General features: G+C 45.2%; 1 protein-coding gene and 1 non-coding gene across 3 annotated transcripts in view; both read right to left on the bottom strand.

Annotated features, from left to right (window-relative positions):
• The window catches only part of LOC115206253 (FRAS1-related extracellular matrix protein 2), a 120,510-nt gene extending 111,346 nt beyond the window's left edge, over window positions 1-9,164 (bottom strand). For both annotated transcript variants that reach the window (XM_029772998.1, XM_029772999.1), the window contains exons 1-4: window positions 4,936-9,164; window positions 4,443-4,692; window positions 3,640-4,339; window positions 1,656-1,745 (exon numbers count right to left, since the gene is read on the bottom strand). In XM_029772998.1, coding sequence (XP_029628858.1) covers window positions 1,656-1,745; window positions 3,640-4,339; window positions 4,443-4,692; window positions 4,936-9,011 — 5,116 coding nt within the window. In that variant the 5' untranslated portion in view covers window positions 9,012-9,164. The remainder of the gene's footprint in view (window positions 1-1,655; window positions 1,746-3,639; window positions 4,340-4,442; window positions 4,693-4,935) is intronic.
• Window positions 2,056-2,130, bottom strand: trnaa-cgc (transfer RNA alanine (anticodon CGC)). Its single transcript has one exon. It is a non-coding gene; the product is annotated as a tRNA-Ala (tRNA).
• Window positions 9,165-12,286: the final 3,122 nt, after the last annotated feature.

The raw sequence follows: 12,286 nt of genomic DNA, 5'->3' as shown, positions 1-12,286 counted from the left end.
TGTAATAACCTGTGTATTACCTCAGTGAACCCCCCTGCTGCAATAACCTGTATATTACCTAACTGAACCCCTTGCTGCAATAACCTGTGTATTACCTCACTGAACCCCCAGATTACTCCCAGGTCGAGAGTAAGGGTGGGTCAGGTTGGGGGGAGGTGTACAGGAGGTGTTTAGAGGGTCAGAGAGGTGCCTGTGGGAAAAGAGGCCCTTGTCTGAGGACCCCTTTGTATTCCGTCAGACTGTCACCGCCGTGGAAGAGCAGAAGAAAGGACACACTGTCAGCCACTCTACTTAAACTAATCACGAAGCACCAGCCGCATCCACCACCATTCACACGCCTCACACTGCAACTGCATCCTGAACGGGACCCTAATCTCTATATAGTGCACCACTTTCACCAGGGCCCATAGGGCTTTAATCGAAAGTAGTGCCCTATGTAGGGAATAGGGTGCCATCTGGGAAATAGGGTGCCATTTGGGACGTAGACACTGCCTCTCATCGCAGACAGAGCTCAAAGTGAGAGTATTTTTCCGCTAGTGGCCCATTCCATACATGGAGAAACTGAATTGGCCAATCATGTCGGGGTGTCTGTTGGAGGCCCTGGGTAGGCTGGTGAAGTAGGATGGTGTAATGCAGACTTCACAGAGCATCTCTTTGTCTAGCCGACAGACAGACATGCGGGCAGGCAGGCAAACAGACAGGCAGCCAGACTGACAGGCAGCCAGACTGGCTAATTGACTGACTGTCTTTCCTGAATGATTGAGTGAGTGAGTGATTGGCTGGCTGACTGACTGGCTAGATGAGGGAATGACTGGTTGGAACACCGTACACAAGAAGAAGAATGATCAAAATTCTAATTCCGTCCGCTGCCAGCTATTAGTCTGTTTTCAGCAACTCTTCCCAAACTTCAATACTATGATGTTTCCAAAACATGACTTACAGTATTTGCCCTGAAGACAGTCAACTAGGTTGCATACCAAATGGCACCCTATTCCATAGCTTATGGGCCCTGTTCAAAAGAAGTGCACTACATAGGGAATAGGGTGCCATTTGAGACACAACACTAGTTTCCTCTGTGAATCAATTAATGTTACTTTTATTACATTGCTGAGAGATGTTCAACAGGGGACTTCTGAATTGGACTTGTGCTATATAATGATCCAACAAAGAGTACGTATACAATTCCAGCCTGCTTCCACATCCCCCTTAGAGAAACCTCACAGTACTGTAGGACTACATGATAAACGTGATAAAATCATGCCCCAACAAGCTGATGGAGCAGCTGAAGATTCCTTCCTTCCTGTCGACACGTTTTAAACAGATTTCCATCAGTATCCGCTCTCTGGCATCACTCAAGCAGAACTTCAGGGGGGGGGGGGGGGGGGGTCAACGTTGTTTTGTATACTGCTGATGTTGTTTAAAGGGATTACCTGCTGCTCAGTTCTATATCACTATGATATATCTAAAGCCCCATTCACATCAATGCACTCATCCACTGCAGCTTAGATTTTCTCCTTCACTGAAAAGATGAGGTTACAGCTGGAAAAGCCTGCATCCACAATGTTGGTACACAAAACACCTCTCAACTATTCAAATAGTTAGATGTGGTATTATTTGATGTAAGCCATCAGTAAAACATTTATAGAATGACTTACCATTGTCCTCAATGGAGAAATAGAAGATGTCACTCGTAGCATTGTCATCATCTCTTAGTACATAGCAAATCTTCATGTCATCAATTTCAGCTGAAAAATAAAATCATATTGATGTAATTTACTCTTTTACTCGTCTTGAAACATATCGGCCTTATATGTATAATTCATGCCATTGCCATGCCTTGCATGTTTCCTAATAGACTCTAAGAAAATGTATAATGCTGATATGGTAGGCAGGGTATAATACAATACATTATTACAACATTTGATATGCATATCTGTGATGAACAGTTGTAAGGCATTTACATTTACATCATTTAGCAGACGCTCTTATCCAGAGCGACTTACAGTAGTGAATGCATACATTTCAATTATTTTCATACATTTTTTCCCACGTACTGGCCCCCCGTGGGAATCGAACCCACAACCCTGGTGTTGCGAACACCATGCTCTACCAACTGAGCCACAGGGAGGCATTTCTCAATTATAGCTTTCTGATGTGGCTTAAAACTAACTAACTACTACAACCTATTTATACACTGTTTGACAACTTATTTGGATGAAGCCTCACCAGTAAAAAATGAAGAAGAAAACAAAAGAAGAAAGTGTTTTTGAGATGCAGGAGAGGAGAGCAGATTTAACTCAGGCTGTTTAGTGTCTAGCTATATATTAGTCTGCTAAAAGACAGGGAGCATAAAGAAGAATTAGACTGCAGGAGCTACACCACATCACGTCTGTCTGCTGCATCCACTAACAACGCTATGCTGGAGTGGGTTCTTAAGACTGATACTCTCTAGGAGGAGGGTTGGTTCTGGAGTGACTTCTTGATAGGCCGGGAGACTGATATCAGGGAGGAGGAAGTGGGGTGTAATACTGCCCCTGCTATCTTCTATATCTGATGTCAAAACATTTCCCTTCAAAGCGGCCGGCTCATTAAAATGGAAAGCCAGTTTTGGGACACTGCCGCCGGCTATGCCGAATTAGCTAGCGTTATTTACTGTCTGTTTAGCAGCGATGGATCTGCCAGAAATATTTAACAGGTCTGCAGAAGGAGAAAGCAGTGGGAAGAGAATGGGGATGAATGGGGGTCAGTAAATAAAGGAGAGAATGCATCCCACCCAAATGGCAGCCTTTTTCCTATACTGTTTAGTGCACAACTTTTTACCAGAGCCCATAGAAGTGCACTATATAGGGAATAAGGTGCCATTTGGGATGCACCCATACAGAGATCGATTGGGGCCTTGTTCATACATTCCTTACTGACTGTTACTGTTCGCTAACCCCACCTTTTCATTTGTACTGTAGACAGGGCTGTATGTATGTAGTTGTTCTACACTGTAGCTATTTCTGTGGCTTAAACAAATGTTGGCCTGCTTTTACTGTGAGTGAAGCGAACACACCTCTCTCTCTCACACACACACCCTCTCTCTCCCTACCGCTCTCTCTCTCCCTCTCCCCCACTCTCTCTCTACTGTATCTCTCTCTCTCTCTCTCTCTCTGCCTCCCTCCCTCTCAGACAGAGTATTCATGTCCTCACTCTCAATTCTTCATGTCTGTGGCCCCCTGCCTTCGTGTAAGGTAAAATCTGTTGGTATTTACTCAAGAGCTCGAATACTCTGTAGAAGTTTACTAGATGATGTCTGGGATAGGAGAAACCCCTACCTTGTGAAACCCTATCTTTCTGTCTGTCTGAGGAACTTGTGGAACTCCATTCATGGACTCTCTAGAAATACAAAAGATTTCTCTACACCTCGGTGCAGTTGCAGCCAATGGCCATACTAGTTACATAGTACCATTATAAAGGTTAGCACTATAGTAAGTTCTTAAGCCATTATAAGAGCAACAGCGCTACAGCTCTAAGTGAAAATTGCTCAACAGCTTAAGAAGAATGAAGAAAAAAAAAACATTGGACAATAAAGTTGTATTGTAAAAGACTAAAGTATAGTAGAGTATAATGTTCTATTTAAAGTATCGGCCGTCTTACCTTGAGTGAATGTGGTGACGGTAGCGTTGCCTGTACCCAAGTTGATGAGGTATCCATGCTCTGGTCCCACAGTGATCTTAAAGGTGACAGAGAGCTGAAGACTATCCCTGTCCTCGGCCTTAAGAGTTTTAGAGGTGATGAGAAACCCCAGGTGACCCGTCTCTAACACCCTCAGGGTGGGCCCCCCTTTATTCACCACGATCTGGGGCACCCCGTCATCCACCGACAGGACCGTGATCTTCATCATCTGGGGGCGCCGCGTCTCGAACACGGTGTCTGGGAACACGTAGAAGTCGGTGTGCGTCCCATCAGTCACGATAAAGGAGAAGGAATCCTTGGAGGACTCCGTACCGTCGTGTTTGTAGCTGATGAGGTTCTCGTTCAGGTCCTGTTTGGTGAAGGAGGTGACGGGGCGGGTGTTGTTGAAGAGGAGGCGACCGTGGACAGGGACCTGGGTGACCGTGAACTTCAGGAGGCGGTCAGCCGTGTCGCGGTCCTCTGCGGTCAGCTCGAAGGGCGTGATGAGTTTGTTCTCTCCCTCGTTAACCACCAGGCTGTGAACTGTTAGAACCGGTTTCTTGTTGTCCACATCGGTGATGGAGACACGGAACGTGCGGAACACAGGGTTGTAACCGTCGGTGACCTCGAACTCAAAGCTGTCCATCTTGACCTCATCATCAGCCGTGTGGATGTAGTACACCTTTATTATAATAACAAAAATACAAAACAATAAGCCATTTTAAAATGTTTACAGAAAAACAAAGAATAAAATCATGAGTATTAAAACAATTACATAGAAGTACCTTGCTCCCAGCTAGCTGGAGCTGGGTAAAGGAGGAGATGGGCATGCCAGGGCCGTCGGTACACTCCAGATGGCCTCTCTGTGGGGCTCTGGTGATGGTGAACACCAAGTGTTCGTCTGGACTGTTGAGGTCGCTGGTGCTGAGCAGGTCTGTGGTCAACGTTACTCTACCGCCTTCTTTCAGAGAGACCCCCTTACTGACCACGTCAGGGAACACCATGTCGATGCCGCCCACTGTCACATAGAGGTACCTATCAATTGACAGAAAGAATATAACAAATAAACAAAAAAAACAACTGCCAGACAATCCGTTAGGAGACACCCTGACACACAAGAATCATCATTGTACTATAAGCATAGTGCTATATCCAGAATGACAGATTTTTTTCAATGAATTTTTTAATTTTTTCAAGTTGTTTATTCTATTGTTGTAGTGTACTTAACACGTGTATTTTACACGTGTAGTGTATTTAACACGTGTAAAAATTAAGTACCTGTCGATCAGAGGGTTGATGCCGTCCGTCACGTCAAACTTGATAAGGTCCCGGATTCCTTCCTGCCCGTTGTGGATATAGACGATGAGAGCCTGGTCCACCTGGTACTGGGTGAAGTTCATCCCTACTGTGATGTTCTCTAACGTCCCATAAGGGGTTCTCCTCTGTAACAACCCCTGGCCCGGCCCATAGCGAACAACGTACGTCAAAGTACTATCCTCAGAATCCAGGTCGGTGGCTTTTAAAACATTGTTATCGATCACTTTAACGTCTCCTATCTCTATCTCCAGACCGTCGTTGATGGCCATCCTGGGTGTCTCGTCATCTACAGGAATGATCATAACAATGATGGTCTTCTCCACGGTATATTTACCGTCTGTCAGGATTAAGTCAAAGCTGTCCTCCTTGGTCTCCGAGTCGTCATGTTCGTACACTATACTGGAGGCTTCCCTGATCTGGTCCAGGGTGAAGTTGGTGACTGTGACAGTGCCGGTGGTCAGCTGGTTGAGGATGAAGCCGTGCTTGGGTGGTTTGGTGATGATGAACGTGAGTTCGTCCGAGGGGATGTCCGCGTCGGCTCCGTTCAGGATGGGCGTGTCGATAACAATATTCATCCCTTCCATAACGACAAACTCCCTCATATAGATCTCCGGCTTCTCATCGTTGAACGGGATGATAGCGATGGGGAAGAAATGTCTCTCGGAGAAGTTGATGCCGTCTGAACATCTGAACGTGAACCTGTCCTCGACCGGCTCCACTCCCTTATGGATGCTTTGGACATAGTAGATGTGGTTCTGTCTGATGTCCTTGATGGTGAATGCACTGATCGCGGTCCCAGACCTGGACTTCTCTGAGCCTGGGGCCGGGGAGATGTTCTCCACGTAGCCTGACGTGGGCTGTACGATGATGGTACAAAGCAGGTCATCATTAGGAGTGTCAATATCATCAGCACTAATGTGAAGAATCTCAATCACATTCTTCTCTCCCTCTACAACAGTGAACTGTGGGCCTACGAACACCTCTGGAGCCTGGCTGTCCATGGGGAGGATGGTGATCTGTACCCTGACCCCCGTGACCCTGTTGCCCCCTACCGTCCACTCATCAGACATGTCTGTCAGCGTCAGGTTAAAGTAGTCGTATTTAGTGGTGAGGCCGATCTCTCCGCTGGTGTGGGTGTACACCACCAGTCCGTTGATGATGTCAGCCTGGGTGAAGCTCTCTGATTGAACCCCGTTCACCAGGATCTCTCCGAAAACCGGTGGGTCCTCCAGGATGAAGGTCAAGCGGAGGTCGTCCGTGTCCTCGTCCTGCCCCTGGATGACATTAGTCGTGATCGCCGTAGCTCCGTTCTCCAGGACGTCGATGTAGGAGCCAATGGTTCCGGCCGGGAGGGTGATGGTCGGGGTCTCGTCATCAATGGGCTTCACGGTAACCCTGATGGTGATGGTCACAACATGGACGCCGTCACTGACATCCAGCTGAAAGAAATCGCCGGTGGACTCGTCTCCGTTGTGGATGTAGGAGATCCTGTCATTAGCAATGTCCAACAGGTTGAACTGGTCCCCTTTGGTCAGGTCGGTGAAGGTGTACTGGACCGTGCCATGCTGAGGGGGCTGAGTGAGTGTGAAGGAAATCTGGCTACTGTCCGTGTCTAAGTCCACAGTATCCAGCTCAGCTCTGGTGATTATGTGCGTTCCCCGCTCGAATATAGTGAAGCCAGTGTTGGTTATCTGAGGCGGCTTGTTGTCAACAGGCTGCAGGAATATAGAGAATGTTCCGGTGACAGTATTCCCTGACGTATCCTCCACCGTGTACTGGAACTGCAGAACGTGGGCTGTGATCCCCAGCTCCAGGTCAGGTGGTTTGTATGATATCTTATGGTGGTTGACCTGAGCCTGAGTAAACTCAGTCACTACAGTGTTTGGACTTTCTGTTAACACAATAGACCCCAGTACCACAGGGCTGTTCTCGTCTGTGTCTGTCGGGGGCTGGGTGACGGTGTACTTCAGATCTCTGTCCTCCGAGTCCAGGTCAGTGTAGCGGAGAAACTTCTTACGGAAGTAGGTGAGCTGGTACTCGTGTACGGTCATCTGGAGGGTGGTACCAGGATACAGCTCAGGGGGGATGTCATCCACTGGCAGAATCTTGATGATGAACGAGCTCTGTTCTGATTGGTTAGGGGGGTCGTTATCATCCTGGACCTGGAAAACAAACTGGTCCATGACTGTGTCAGTGCTGTGAGGCCCGGTGTGTCTGTAGAACAGTTTCCCGTCTGTGATATCCTGCTGCAACCACTCTGTAACCTCTTTCTCATACAGCTCATCCTCAGCATTAAACCTCCAGGTGGATGGGTCCGCTGGGGCCTCTGACTGCCTCAGCAGCACCTCCCCTATAGGTGAGAACGGGGCTTCTACGGTGAACCTGATAGTGGAGTCCTCAGAGTCGATATCTGCAGCGCTCAGTGTGAGTGGCGAAATGAGCATAATCTGGTTCTTGAAGAGGATTAACCCCGTGTTAGCGTTGATAATGGGCGGCTCGTCGTCCGTGGGAACGATCGTTAGGGGAAACAGGAACTCCACCTCGTGCTTCCCGTCCGTCATCCGGAAGATGATGTTATCGCTGTACGTGTCGCTGCCGTCATGCTGGTATATGACCATGCCCCCATCCAGATCGGCCGGGGTGAAGAACTTCCTGAGTGACCCGAGCACCGTCAGCTGGCCATGCCGCAGCCCGTCGACCACCGTGATCCTGACAACATCCAGGTCGTCCTCGTCACTGACCCCTAGGTTATGAGAACTGGACAGTGGTCTGGACTGACCCTCGTAGAGAAGCTGACCAGTATTCCTGGTGACTACTGGAGCAAGCGTGTTCATAGGCTTCACTACAATCATGAAGGCGAATGGGTCAGACACAGCCCCATCAGTGTCCACCACCTCAAACTCTATCTGGAAGATACGTTCTGTTTCAGAGTCCACAGACGGAGGCTTGTAGGCTATCTTTAGTTCTTTGAGGTCTCCCTGGTAGAAAGAGGTGATGGGCAGGTTCCGGTCATCTGTACTGACTATGTACCCCTCCTCGAAGGAGAGGGGGGTGGTGATGTTGAAGATAAGGTTGTCAGGGTTAGACTCAATGTCCTCGGCAGCCAGCATGTCGGGGGTGATGGCTGTCATCACAAACTGATCCACCTCCATCATCATCATGGCCACGAAGCTGGGTTTAGGAGCCGTGTTCTCCTCTCCATCCTTTATACGCACCATCATCTGGAAAAACTCCTGCTTCAGAAAATTACCCTCTTTATCTTGTAATTCCACAATCATTGGGAAATAATCTCTATTGGGTGATTTGTGTGCAGAAGTGTGCTGATAGCGGATATTCATTTTAATAAATTCATCACAATCCACCATTTCTCCATGTTTTCCCTCATCCACAAGTTTTCCATACCTGGGTAATGCACTGCCACTGGAGAGAGACGTTATTTTACACTGATGTTCACTTCTATCATAGGTGAACTCTAGAATCTTCCTGTCAATGGGGTTACTAGTGCCAAGCAGTTTGTCAACAGTCAGAGGCATGTTTCTGGTTAACACTTCCAACTGTGTGAAAATCACCTCCACTTCCACCATAAACGGGATGATTATGGTGTCGGTATGAGTGTCATATCTGAGCTGTAGCCTCACCCTATCCCGCGGGGGGCTCCTGGAGCCGAAGTGAGAATACTTTACGTCATTGGGTCCAAACTCACAGGGAAACTTTTTGGGAGAGAGCTGCCCGGGCCTCTGGGAGAGCGGGTCGTTATCCAGAACCGTCATACTACATCTGTCTCCCGGCTGTACTTGGCTTACCAGATCATTGATAGGATCAATGAACACTGCTCTCCCGAAAGGCACGCGTATTCCATTGTTGGCCACCAATATAGCATCCTCTGACAGTTCCGATCTCAATGCATATGATAATCCATAACTGTCGAAAACCTGCGAGGCGGAGTCACCTGTCACAATCACCGCGATCAAAGCAGAGAGCAAAAAAACAGCGCCAGTCCCTTGGCATTGCCACCGCGGGGAAATAATCCAAGCCATTTGGAGAGAGAAGCCACTGCAAAGACACGTTGAATTGTGCACATAAAATCCAGAAAAAAACTAAGAGCAGTGCAGCTAAAGTTATGAGAATATAAAATGAGTGTCGATAAATATCTCACACGCATCCGTGATGAGGTGTACCATGCTCTCTCTCTCCGCTGCTCTCTTCTATTCAGGTTAAACTTCATACACTTAGAGTCCCCGAGTGAGAGATACGCCCTCTTGTCTGTCGATTGGAGGATATTTAGGGTGGAATGCGTTTATTAATTTTGATTGGATGAGAAAGATGTCAATCAAAACCCGAAAACGATAGTGCATGGGTTGGATTTGAAGAAGCAGGTTGAAGAAAGTGCGAAATTCTACCGAAAAATAAATGGAGTGATGTGTGCAGTCAGGTAACCACTTTACCTTAAATGGCCAATCTGCAGTTCAAACAATACAAAGCAGTCAGGCACCCCTGCCACTGATATGGTAAATAGATGCGTGATGATATGTAACCACTCAAATTCATATACAGAGCTATGGATGCAAGGACTGACCATCCATGAGATCAAAATGATAGTTTTAACCATGTTTTGAGGCTACACAGTGTTTGTTTACAATGATATTGTTTACAAACAAAGGAGTAAAACACGTTTATATATGAACACAATTGAACTAAGCTCATGAGGCATGTATCATTTCAATTCTTCAAGAATCAATGGGCATATATCATTCATTTTAAAGTCCAGAATTGGATGTAGCAATCACAGATTGCCCCTTTAATCTCTTTCTTTTGTAATTAGTTGACAGTGGGCATTACCACTAATGTCCAAAACAGATTAGGCTTAATTGCCCCTTTCCATTTAGCTGTAGGTAAATCGGTTATTATTGCCCGAATATTTTAAACATTTTGATAATAAGCCTATCTATAACCAGTGGTGGAAAAACTACCCAATTGTCATACTTGAGTAAAAGTATAGATTCCTTAATAGAAAATGACTCAAGTAAAAGTGAAAGTCACCCAGTAAAATACTACTTGAGTAAAAGTCTAAAAGTATTTGGTTTTAAATGTACATGTAATTGCTAAAATATACTGAAAAGTATAAATCATTTAAAATTACTTATATTAAGCAAACCAGATGGCATAATTTATTTTTTCATTTGTTTTACGGATAGCCAGTTGCACACTCATCATTCAGAAACGAAGCATGTGTGTTTAGTGAGTCCACCAGATCAGAGGCAGTAGGGATGACCAGGGACATTCCCTTGATAAGTGCGTGAATTGCACCATTTTCATGTTCTGCTAAGCATTCAAAATGTAACAAATACTTTTGTGTGTCAGCGAAAATATATGGACTAAAAAGTACATTACTTTCTTTAGGAATATAGTGAAGTAAAAGTCAAAGTCAAATATATAAATAGTAAAGTAAAGTACTTTACTTTACTACTTAAGTAGTACTTTAAAGTATTTTTACTTAAGTAATTTACACTACTGTCTATAACAGGTCTATACAGTATATCAATTAATTGGGTATAACTACGTTACATTATAACGAATCTCCTTCAACATTTAATGAAGATATTTGAACAAAACATTTTGATTTGCATCAAGTAGTTTACACACTATACCCTAAAATAGAGGATACAATGTGTATGAAAATCAATAGAGGGTAGAGTTTAAGGCGACATGTTCAGGGTAGAGTTTAAGGTGACATGTTCAAACTCCCTCTTGTGGTGTAATAGAATGTATCGTTTTGGGGTCGCTCTGGTCCAGGTTAGAGCTATATACAGAATATACTGAACAAAAACATAAATGCAACGTGTAAAGTGTTGGTCCCATGTTTCATAAAATAAAAGATCCCAGAAATGTTCCATACGCACAAAACACTTATTTCTCTAAATTTGTTTACATCCCTGTTAGTGAGCATTTCTCCTTTGAACAGATAATCCATCCACCTGACAGGTGTGACATATCAATAAACTGATGAAAAAGCATGATCATTTCACAGGTGCACCTTGTGCTGGGGGACAATAAAAGGCCACTCTAAAATGTGCAGTTTTATCACACAACACAATGCCACAGAAGTCTCAAGTTTTGAGGGAGCGTGCAATTTGCATGCTGTCTGCAGGAATGTCTGTCTGTTCATAAGTCGCCTCAAACGTCGTTTTAGAGAATTTGTCAGTATGTCCAACTGGCCTCACAACCGCAGACCACGTGTAGCCACGCCAGCCCAGGACCTCCACATCCGGCTTCTTCCCCTGAGGGATCGTCTGAGACCAGCCACCCGGACTACTGATGAAACTGTGGGTTTGCGCAACCAAAGAAGTTCTGCACAAACTGTCAGAAATCGTCTCAGGGAAGCTCATCTGCGTGCTCGTCGTCTTGACCTGACTGCAGTTCAGCGTCGTAACCAACTTCAGTGGGTAAATGCTCACCTTCGATGGCCACTAACACGCTGGAGAAGTGTGCTCTTCACGGATTAATTCTGGTTTCAACTGTACCGGGCAGACGGTATGGCGTTTACTTAACTAAAGTAGTTCACAAAGCTAAAAAAAACAATCATATCTAAATCTGAAATGTCATAGACTGCAAATTGCAAGAACACATCAGTCTGGAGCCAGATGTTAACAGAACGTTTAGTTAATAGGGCATGTGGGACGAAATCGTCCCACCTACTCAACAGCCAGTGGAATCCCGTGGCGCGTTATTCAAATACCTTAGAAATGCTATTACTTCAATTTCTCAAACATATGACTATTTTACACCATTTTAAAGACAAGACTCTCGTTAATCTAACCACACTGTCCGATTTCAAAAAGGCTTTACAACGAAAGCTAAACATTAGATTATGTCAGCAGAGTACCCAGCCAGAAATAGACACCCATTTTTCAAGCTAGCATATAATGTCACATAAACCCAAACCACAGCTAAATGCAGCACTAACCTTTGATGATCTTCATCAGATGACACACCTAGGACATTATGTTATACAATACATGCATGTTTTGTTCAATCAAGTTCATATTTATATCAAAAACCAGCTTTTTACATTAGCATGTGACGTTCAGAACTAGCATTCCCACCGAACACTTCCGGTGAATTTACTAAATTACTCACGATAAACGTTCACAAAAAACACAACAATTATTTTAAGAATTATAGATACAGAACTCCTTTATGAAATCGCTATGTCCGATTTTAAAATAACTTTTCGGCAAAAGCACATTTTGCAATATTCTGAGTAGATAGCCCAGCCATCATGGCTAGCTATTTTGAACCCCACCAAGTTTGG

The sequence above is a fragment of the Salmo trutta genome, chromosome 13 (assembly GCF_901001165.1).
Source record: "Salmo trutta chromosome 13, fSalTru1.1, whole genome shotgun sequence".
NCBI classification, from domain to species: domain Eukaryota; kingdom Metazoa; phylum Chordata; class Actinopteri; order Salmoniformes; family Salmonidae; genus Salmo; species Salmo trutta.
This window is presented reverse-complemented; position numbering and strand designations above follow the sequence as displayed.